The following is an 11035-nucleotide window of genomic DNA, read 5'->3' as shown; positions in this document are numbered from 1 at the left end:
CACCTAGCAGTTCGAAAGCATGTCAAAGTGCAGGTAGATAAATAGGTACCACTCTGGTGGGAAACTAAATGGTGTTTCCATGCGCTGCTCTGGTTTCGCCAGAAGCAGCTTAGTCATGCGGGCGACATGACCCGGAAAAACTGTCTGTGGACAAACGCTGGCTCCCTCATTCAATAAAGCAAGATGAGCGCTGCAACCCCAGAGTCATCCACGACTGGACCTAAGGGTCAGGGGTCCCTTTACCTTTAAGGCCCTTCATTCCACGCAGTTTACAGCAGTTTGTTTATTTAGAGGATTTACACATGAAAAATAGCAATTTGGAAAGGCACCCCCCCCCCGGCCAATACTCTGCTTTTGCAGAGAAAGATCTGAGGTCACTTAAGAGTGTGGCTCCGGGATTGCTGTCCTGCACCATTTCAGAATATAGTTTGTATGTGTGCCCACACTGTGTATTATTGAACATTTATTTTATTGTTTTGACAATTAGAGGGGAGTGTGCTTTGGTTGTTCTCGTGTAACACGCTCACCTGGAGACAAATAAGCTGCTGGTGATGGCAAGAAGGGGGTTCATTGCTGGAAGAAGGCATGCTGGCTCCTCCAGAGAAGGTCTTGCCTGTTGGGGGTCTTTGTGCGTACTTTGGCCCTACTGAGCTCACACTGGCCATGGATATTGAGCATTCTTCTCGCAGATGTATCTGGTTTTTGTTGAACAGTAACACATTTGTAGGGCTCCGTTGCTCATTTGAGCACAGGTGCTGTGGTAACCACAAGAAGTCACAAAATTTTCAGTTCTAGAAAAACAAAGATGACAGTCAAGGCAAAAAGCCCAAATTCCTCCTCACCATTCATCATTATCTAAGGCCCTTCTTCATCTGCCTCCTCCATGAGAGATCTGGAGGGTGGCAACATGGGAATGGGCCTTTTCTGTGGTGGCTCCCTGCCTGTGGAATGTTCTCCCCAGGGAAGTTCGCCTGGCGCCTTCATTGTACACCTTTAGGCGCCAGGCGAAAATGTTCCTTTTTAAACAGGCCTTTGCCTGATCTACATCCTATACCCTTTTTTAAAATGCTGGCTCTTTTTTGGGGGGGGTATTGAGTTATTGTTTTGATTTTGATTTTATATATGTGATATTTTACGTGAACCGCCCTGAGACCTTCGGGGGGCAGTTAAACTGCTCCCCCCAAATCCCAAGTTCCCACCACAGCCTCTAACTAAGGCCAGGACAATGACCGTTGTCACAGGCACCAGACATACACAACAGCAAAGAAGCTCAGAAAAGTAGTCTATAAAATTGTAGCAATAAGTGGATACCATGTATTGTATTGTTTCTTCTGACTATCCAATATAGAATCAAATAATAGGCCAAAATTTAACGGTTTAACCCATTTCCTTGGTTCCAATGGCTAATGGGTCCTTCGGAAGAGGGGAATCCAGGGCTCCCCTGCGGCCATAATCCCTTAAGTATAAGGTCAGGTACTCCTTGCCTCTCCCCAGGAAGTGGGAAAATGATAACAATGGACCAGACAGATATCCGTTGATGGGGTCTGCTGAAGCTAGGTGTTCACATAGCCCATGGGTAAGTAAACTAAGGCCTGGGGGCAAGATCCGGCCCAGTCGCCTTCTAAATCTTGCCTGTAGATGATCTGGGAATCAGTGTGTTTTTATATGAGTAGAATGTGTCCTTTTATTTAAAATGCATCTCTGGTTTATTTGTGGGGCATAGGAATTCATTCATTTTTTTGCCCCAAAATATAGTCCATCCCCCCCACAAGGTCTGAGGGACAGTGGACTGGCCCCCTGCTGAAAAAGTTTGCTGACCCCTGACATAGCCCATCTTCAGGAAAGCCCAGAGGGCAAGGATAGGTGTAAATATGGTAGTTCTCTTGGTGGTGGGTACTTAGAAGTTGTTGGGGACTCCTGTTACCAGGCAAGATCCCCTCCTTCTTTGGTGACACACACTGGTGATGCATTGATGATGTATCTGGAAATGTACTATTGGAGGGTGGGGGGAGGTCTTAAAAGTCCATGCAACCCCATGCTCGGGGTTCCTGCTCTGTGTGTTTGAACCTTGTTGCAACAATATAGATCAGCTCCACTGACCACTGTTGCTTCTTTAACTTGTCTGGAGATCCCTTCTTTTGCTGACCAGGAGAAACCCATGGGGAGTGGCACCCCAACGAGCTGGGCAGTGGAGTAAACTTGCACCCAGATTTTTTCCATAACAGGGTATAGGGCGGTATAGTAAGTAAGTAAGTAAGTAAGTAAGTAAGTAAGTAAGTAAGTAATGATAAGTTCTCCCAGCCACCCCAAAATGAGTCTCTGTGGGGCTGCCCTCATTTGCACCAGCCACAATTTTGAAGAATCTGAATTGTCAGTGGTGGCCAATTTAGGAGGAGCCTGTTTGGGGGCTGCAAAATATCTTCCGGGAGGAGAATCCAGATCCGTCCAAACCAGGGACAGGCAAAGTCTTTTTTTGCCCTGCTGCTTTCCCCAGGATAACCGGATCTTTACCAGTGAATCAGAGCAAAGGTCAATTCAGGTTTTCCACAGAATTATTTTCATTGATAAAGGGAAGGGTTTTGTGAGGCTAAGCCCTACAAGAAGGGGAAAGGCTGCAGATTCCAGGGGTGGCTGTAGGAGGAACTCTGCTCTCTTCAGCCCAAGCAAATCTGATTTAATGGGTAGCAAAGGGACCCTCTCTCTTCCACTTACCCTTCATAGCCCGTACCATCAACCCATTTCCAGGATTCTGATTGCTGGTCTTTTTCAAGTCCAATCCAGTATTGAGTTTTCTAAAAAAAAAGAATAAAATGTTCATGGAGAAAGACCTCCTTCCCAATGAGACTTTCCCTTCTCACTTTTTAAGAGGTTCTTATATAAAAGCAATACAGTTAATTAGAGTCTACAGGAAACTAGAGAGTAGCAGGAAAATTTGCTTTTTCTCTATCTGGCTATGGGGCAACTAGATACTCCAAAATCCGGTGCCCTGGTTGGCTTCCGGCCTATGGTCACCCCAGCACACACCTTGCTCAGGTGCAGAGTGGTCTGGAAGAAGACCCAGGTCCAGAATGCAGAAGATATGGACTGAGGATTAATTCTGTAAAGTGAAATTTAAAACCTTCTATCCCACATGTGTGGGCGAAATAAAAAACGGAAACGGGAGGTGAAGCCTTTTTAGCAGAATAAAACACTTAAATGTTTTTGCAGCTTACTGAAGTTTAGGAATGAGGCAGTTATACATTTCTATCCCCTTTTATTTGTGGTCTGCTGACCTTCCCCTTGTTCACATCTGTTTCAGAGACTGAATTGCATGTTTTAGTAAAAATTTTTTTTTTAAAAAAAAAACCCGTTTACTCACATTTCAGTGCAGGCAGCATTTACAGCAAATATAGTATGCTGATAAATACTTCTAAGCTACAGTAAAATAAAAGTTGGTAGTCTTGGCTAACATGGCTGCAAACCCCACACAGAATGTGCCATGGTACCCCTTCCAGTTCATGGGGGAAGGCTGCATCTGCACTGAGAAATCAAGGGGTTATCTGTCTGGTGGATATTTCTTCATGATCTGCTAGACTCTGGACTTGACTCCCCAGCACCAGCAGCCCCCTTCCTTAAAGTCTGAGGCATTTGCACCCCAGAGGTATTACCTTATCAATGAATGTGGCATCCCATAGTTCTTTTGCACTCCAGGGCTTTAAAACAAGCAGCTGAGATGATTCACTCTTGCAGGCTTCCTGGCTGTCCCGCCAACTCTTCTTTCCCCATGAAAACCACAGGCATTTCCACCCGAATAACTTCCATCCTTGGGGACAGCAAGCTGGAGAAGGCAAGGGAAGGTCAAGGGAAGGTGTTCAGCTGAAAGCCACCTGGTCTCAGGCTGGCTTAGGGTGGGACCCACTCCAGGGGGACCCAGGTCTGTCCCCAGTCCATGGGCTGAGAGTCTATGAGAGGGAGAGGGGGTGACGTGGGTGACGTGGATCATGGTGCCCACACCAAAGAGAAGTGAGTCTCAGGCTGGATGGGGGAGGGGATACTTTCCACATGTATTCCCAGACAGAGCCAGGGCTTTAGCAGGTGGGCCAGGGAGTCTGCAGGTGCTCCTCTGCCGGCGGGCAGCAGGCTATGCCTGCGGGTGCCATCATAGACACAGTGCCGCCTGCACAGGAATCCAGTGGAGAGACTGGAGCAGGGGGTCCTGGCCTCCCCAGGACCTGCCTCTCTCCATGTGAAGGTGGGGGTGGGGTCTGCAGGAAGTGCCTTGGCTGGCGTGGCACTTGGGGGCAAAGGCCAGTGTGCTGTGCCAGAGGCCAGGGCTCCTTGCTGACCGGGCTCCTCAGCCGGCTGGCCCAGACCCACCCTAGCTGCTGCTCCTCCTTTCATCAGCTGCCTGAATCCTGCCCTGCCCAGCAACCGGGAAATACTTGTGTATTTTATTTGTATTTCTATTTATTTGTTTCATAAATACATAAATACATTAAATCTATTGAGTGTGTATTAAATGTGTATTTAATTATATATATTTAATTAAACATATTACAGTCGTACCTTGGAAGTCAAACAGAATCTGTTCCGTTCGACTTCCAAAATGTTCGGAAACCAAAGCTTGGCTTCTGATTCGCTGCAGGAAGCTTCTGCAGCCAATTGGAAACTGCGTAAGCCGTGTTGGATGTTTGGTTTCTGAAAAACGTTCAAAAACCAGAACACTCACTTCTGGGTTTCGATCGTTTGGGAGCCGATTTGTTCGGGAGCCAAGGCGTTAGAGATCCAAAGTACAACTGTAATTGTGTACATTAAAAAATATTGATTATATTGTGAACACTTTAATATACAGTATGGAAATCTAATTCAGTGCGTACTCTTGCAGCCCACATGCTCTGAGAGGTTGGGCCACCCTGCCCATCCTGTAGGATCCCAATCCTCTTCCACCACCTGAGAGGCAGGTGATAGAATACGGTGCGCAGGGAGCCTGCCCAGCCTCCTGACCTGAATGCAACAGACATACCCTTCTGTTGGCAAGTTATAAGTAGCTCCAGTTTCCCCTCCATCTCCTCCAACTGCTGCTGAATGGTCTCCTTCTCCTCCTGCAGCCTTGCTGTGTCCTCTTGCTGCTGCTCTTTCTCCTCTTCCAGCTCCTCCTTCTCCTGCTGCAGCTCCTCCTTCTCCTGCAGCGTGAGCATCAGGCTCTGGTTGGCTTGCCTCAGCTGCTCCTGCGTCCGGTTCCCGGCAGCCAGGCAGCTCCGGAGGGTCCCGTTGGTGGAGTGGAGCTCCTCCTGGGCCTCTTCCAGCTGGGCCTGGGTCCGGGCCAGGCTGCCCTCCTGGGAGCCCATTCTCCGTTCCAGGGCACTGCCATCTTCCTTCGCCTGCTGCAGCTGCCGTGAGACCTGCCAGTCTGCAGAGCACAAGCAGGGGCAACATGAGAGGAGGAGGAGGAGGAGGAGGAGGAGGGAGCTTCAGGTGCCAGGCAGGCAGCGTGGCAGAGGGGAGCCAGGCTCCACTGCGGGAGCCCAAAGGCAGGCTGCTCAGAGAGATACAAAGGGGGGGTATACATCAGGGGAGTTTTGAGTTATGGTCCTGGAGGAGACTCTTGAGATTCCCATGGACTGCAAGAAGATCAAATCTCTTCATTCTGAAGGAAATCAGCCCTGAGTGCTCACCGGAAGGACAGATCCTGAAGCTGAGGCTCCAAGACTTTGGCCACCTCAGGAGAAGAGAAGACTCATAGAATCATAGAATCATAGAATCATAGAATCATAGAGTTGGAAGAGACCACAAGGGCCATCGAGTCCAACCCCCTGCCAAGCAGGAAACACCATCAGAGCACTCCTGACATATGGTTGTCAAGCCTCTGGAAAAGACCCTGATGCTGGGAAAGATGGAGGGCGCAAGGAGAAGGGGATGAGATGGTGGGGCTGTGGTCTCGAGGCTACCAACATGAGGAGGGCAGTGGAAGACAGGAGGGCCTGGCGTGCTCTGGTCCAAGAGGCGGACACAACTAAACGACTCAACAACAGCAACAACAACACATCCGAGGAGACAGTGAGGTACCCTCCAGATGTGAAGCTCCAGCTCGCCTTGAACCTGACCACTGACCATGCAGGTTGGGCTGGTGGGAACTGGAGTTTAACACTTCCTGGGGGGCACCAGACAGACCCTCTCTGAGCCCAGGCTCCAGGGTGGGCTCTGCATCAAATGCCTGCGACACTTATTATATTTTATTTATTAAATTTATGTGCTGCCCTTTATCCAAAGATCTCAGAGTGGTTCACAGACATTTCCCCTCCCCCATTTATCAGCCCAATGGGCTTGGGCAGGGGGCACCCGCTACTCACATCGGACCCCCAGTCCTATGGCGGTGGAAAGAAGGAAGAGGCAGACGGCCAACAATGCCAGGATGGCGTACCAGGTCCGACGGTCTGACTCTGGAAGAGAAACTCAGTGGGGTCAGTCTGGGGTTCCTGTGGGAAGGGGTCAATCCTCAAAGGAGGCCTGATCCTGTGTGGAGACAGGGAGCTGAAGGCAGCCCCCAATTCCCTGTCAGGGCCCAGCAAGCTTTGCTGCAATCGTGGCCAAATGCGTAGGCATTTGTGGGGAAGGAGCAGTCTCCTTTGGGGTCCTCTCTCCTCTTGTTCGGCGGGGGGTCCTCTCCTGCAGAGCCCAAACACCCCAAGCCACTGCCCCAAGTCAGACTGGTGGAATGGCTGCGGAAACCCCAAGATTCCCCCCAGATTTATATTCTGCATAGTTGAAAAGGGTCCAGTGATAAATTGAGTAAAAGGTTCGTGAAATTAAAGCCTCTTTGGGAGCCCTTCTTAAGTCTGAAAATCTGGAGGTACAAAATCTCAGGATGAAGAACATTCTAAACCCAGAAAAACCCAGGATGGGCAGCCTGTTCATGACCCCAGAACAGTTTGGAGGTGCCTGTTGTCTCCTTTCTGGAAGGCCCCAAACCCCAAAGACTCCCCTTAAAACAGGCTAGGAATTTCCCCAGCCCTAGAACTGCCTGGTTTGTTGGTGATCGTGATGCTATAAAGGGCTGTAAGTTTTACTTACTGAGTGCCAACCAGCTTTCAAAAAGGAAAAACCAGGACACACCAAAAGTTGTTGAACTTTTTTTTAGGAAGACCCCAAACCTGTTGAGTTCTGCTTTTAACTACGGATCATTATGGCAACTCTCATTTGAAATGCCCCCACTACAGTATATGTAGGCTATAGAAGCTGTGAGCTATTGCTAATAGCAATGCTCTTAACTTTCAACAACAAGGTTGCTGCTTTCCTTCTAAGTCACACGACTGCCCCCTTTAACTCTAAACTGAGGCTTTGTCCTTCTATCTCTGAACTGAGGGAGTGGGGGGGGGTCGGCCAATTACACTAATTAGTGAAAGCTGAACCGTTTGTATCATGTGTAACATTTTGGACGTTTTACTTGTTCCACTTCATGAGTTAAATGTTCTGCAATGGTCTCCAATCCTTTGTGCTTCTGGCCCAGTAGAGACTTGGTGCCTTGAGTTTCTTCTTGTTCATGATGACAGCGAAGTTCCCAATGAGGTTGTCAGAGCCTGTGCAACTCCATCTTTTTGTGAAATGGCCAGGACATCAAAGCATAGTGATGTCTTTTCAGGCACTATAACCCAAGCCAGATGCGGTCAAACTCTGCCTTCCTCAAAGCAGCTCAAGACTGAAGGGTAGTTAGGAGAGAACAATGTCTTCTTCCTTTTCATCCCACTGTTTCTTGCAGCAGTGGAGGTGGCGGTTGCTTTCCTGGTGGTGGGAATATTGAGCAACTGCCATGAACAGGACTCCTGAATCCTCTCTGTGGCTTTTAGTGGAGGGTGAATGGGTGTAGGGGATAGAGAAGCTAAGATAGAAATGTGGGGCTAAATAAAATTAAAACAAACCAAAAAACTGAGGGCGTGGGGCCACCCAGTTGTCTTCTTGCACGGAGCCCATTTCCTTTGTTCTCCTAATAACTGCTCACCCAGGCGATCCCTTGACACAGGAAGCTAGCCTGGCTTCTAGTTTAACAACTGCCTACACCCTTCCTTCCACAAACTCATAACAATATTAAGCAGTAGAAACTGCTCAAGGAGGGCCCCAATCCAGCAAGGGGAAAAAAAGCAAAGATATAATTAGGTGCTCAGTTTGTGAGCTTCCTGGGCAGCGAGTGTCACTGTTTCTTTGCACAGCGCCTGCCGAATAGTAGTGGGAGCTCAGTTGGCAGAGCCTGAGGCTCTTAACCTCACGGTCATGGGTTCAAGCCCCACACTGGGCGAAAGATTCCTCCGTTGCAGGGAGTTGGCCATCTGAAGGGGATTCTTTAGCTGTGATGCCTGCATTGCCTGTTTGAGGTTTGCTGTGACTCCCTTCATTAAGGACTTTGAGAAACAAAAGAAAGTTAAGAACCATACATAGAATTCTTTGGTTAAAGTCGCAAATTCACGTGAGGTTCTTTTGAGCACTTAAATTGTCCTACCTAAGATGTGCAATAATACAGGGTAGTATTATTGACCTATATTAATGGGCTTCTTGCCGTGAGCGCAGAGGATGAGGCAGATAAGAAACCGATTGGTTTTTTTAAAAAAAGAGAAGCCTACATTTTCAGACGATTTCTGAGAAATGTGTTTGTTTGTTTTTTTAAAAAAAACTTCTGCAAAACACCTGAAAGAGCCCTTTGGGGTTGATGGAGCTTTTTGCTTAAGTGGGAGAAATCCAGCCTCTGTCAGTTCTGTGGCTGCAAGGCCCCCAGTTGTAATCAAAGGGGTCCTCTTTTGAAAGAGAAACAGGGTCCTTACCTTTCAGAGAAGCCCCCACTGTATTCCTAAAAGACTGGAATAATTTTTAACATACTGAAAAGACCACTGTAAACAGTTAAAACCATTGGCAAGGATGCAATGACACTTATAATGTGAAATGAACTTTGGAAACTATGAATATGCAACAGATAGATAGATAACAGAAAAAAGATGCAGAAAAAGAAAACATTTTCTTTGGAAATGGAAGCCATGGAGGGAGGGGAGGAAGTGCGAAGGTTCAAAAGAACCTTTTTATTTTATGTTTTGAAATGGTTAACGTTATAATGTATAAATTTATGTAAAACCAATATATATATAAAAAGGACGTGGCTGACACTCACCTTTCGTGCCCTCGGTGGGGGTGGGAGTCCTCTTCTCCTGGCAGGGGGGGCCCTGGACGTTCTCATAGGTCAGCTCTCCCTCGCTGGGGTCTGGAAGAGGAGCCGAGGGGTGAGTCACGGGGGGGGGGACCTGGAGGGGGACCCTGGTGAGGGGATCGGGGCCAGTCGGCTCTGTGTACCTTTCTCCTGGCTCTTCTCCGGAGGGGTCCTCACGAAGCGCAGGTCAGCGTAGGTCACACCCTGTGACATCCTGGGGGGGGGGTCTTGTCTCACCTGGACTAGTGGCAACGAGAGAGGCTGGGCTGGGCTGGGGGGGGTCTCCTGGGCTCTCTGCAGAATAAAGAGGAAAGTGGTGGCAAATTAAAGAAAGTGAAATGTGAGAGACTTCCTGCAGTGTCTGAAAATAAAAGTCCTACCTTCCCCCTCCCCTGCAGTCTCCTCAGGGGACCCAGGCCAGCTGCACGGCCCCCTCGGCGCACCGTGGCGCATCAGAGCATGGCTTCCTCTTTCCCCTTTGCTCCTTCTCGTAATCGGGCAAGTCAGCGTCACAGGCCCATGGAAGGGGCTTCCCCTGCAGGGCGTGTTGCCCCGGCAGCAGAACTTGGACACCCCCCTGCTGCCCCCCTGCAGATCCAGGCCCTCCCCCTCCCGGACCAGTGAATTAGTCTGAGGCCCAGAGATGAATCATAGAATCATAGACTTGTAGGCTTGGAAGGGAGCCCAATCTAGTCTGACCCCCAGCAATGCAGGCACCACAGCCACCCAGCTTCTGTTTAAAAACCTCCTTTTCTGCCATTGGAACCCATTGCTCCCCCCACCCCCGGGCAGCAGGAAACAAGCTTGCTCCCTCTTCCGTGTGACAACCCTTGAGATATTTGAGGATGGCTCTCCTCTCTAGAATCATAGAGTTGGAAGAGACCACAAGGGCCATCGAGTCCTCTCTCCTCTCAGTCTCCTCTTTTCCAGGCTAAGCATCCCCAGCTCCCTCAACCGTTCCTCATCAGGCTTGGCTTCCAGACCCGTGATCCTCTTGGTTGCCTCCTCTGCACACCTTCCAGCTTGTCCTTAGTCTCCTTAAACTGGGATGCCCAGGACTGCAGGCGGGGTCTCACCAAGGCAGGAGACAGCGGTACTGTTACTTGCTTGGATCAGGACACAAGACTTCTGTGGATGCAGCCGAGTGTAGCATTGGCCTTTCCCCCTCTTCTGCTGCTGCTTCATCCTACTGTTGAGGTGCTAGGGAAGGGGTAGGACCTCTGGTGGGGGACGTATCCTGCTCCTTCTGGGGTAGTTTGGCCACCTTTGGTCCCCACCCTGCACTCTGCTCTCACCAGTGGCTCCTAGAAGCTGGCAGCAGGTGGCAGTGGCCACACCCCAGGAACGGCTTCAAGCAGCCAACTAAACAAGGCGAGGGAGGCTTGTTAGAATTCCTGTTCCGTGATTGCAGTCATGGGATTGTTGTCTTTCACATGACTGTGTATGTTTTGACTCCACAGAGTGGGAAGTGACAGAGACAGGATGTTTGTGTTCCTGTGTTCCGTGAAGTGGGACTATTGTCCTTTGTTCTTTGCTGTCTGATGCTAGAGAGAGAGGGAGCCGTGTTGCAGTGCTCCATGTGTGTTTATATGCAAATAAAGTAGATTAGCCAAAATGCTGAGTTGCTGAGGTCTGTCACACGAAATGCGCAAACTCCGCGGATCCCTAAGTGTGCCGGTGTCGGTTAGCATCGGTCGCTGTGATGTTCGGGCAGAAGAAAGCTTTTGAAGCTCCCGAACAAAAGACCAAGAGGGAGAGAACATGCCAGTCGGGCATGTGTCTCTGCCAAGGTCCTACTCGAGTGTAGGCCAAACTCCTAACAGAGCCGATGGGTCTCCAACCCATGAGGAGTTAGGGACTTACTGGATT

The 11035-nt window shown here is 49.3% G+C and overlaps 1 protein-coding gene across 1 annotated transcript; it reads right to left on the bottom strand.

The window, feature by feature from the left end:
* On the bottom strand, positions 1-9625 carry LOC309543009 (B-cell differentiation antigen CD72-like). Its single transcript, XM_082242180.1, has 7 exons — positions 9310-9625; positions 9131-9220; positions 6330-6419; positions 5003-5389; positions 3648-3817; positions 2713-2792; positions 1-791 (listed from the first exon to the last, which is right to left on the bottom strand). The coding sequence occupies exons 1-7, from the start codon at positions 9377-9379 to the stop codon at positions 653-655; spliced, it is 1026 nt and encodes a 341-aa protein (XP_082098306.1). The 5' UTR covers positions 9380-9625; the 3' UTR covers positions 1-652.
* Between the last annotated feature and the right edge of the window lie 1410 nt (positions 9626-11035).

The sequence above is a fragment of the Podarcis vaucheri genome (genome assembly GCF_965113315.1).
Source record: "Podarcis vaucheri genome assembly, chromosome: 11".
NCBI classification, from domain to species: domain Eukaryota; kingdom Metazoa; phylum Chordata; class Lepidosauria; order Squamata; family Lacertidae; genus Podarcis; species Podarcis vaucheri.
This window is presented reverse-complemented; position numbering and strand designations above follow the sequence as displayed.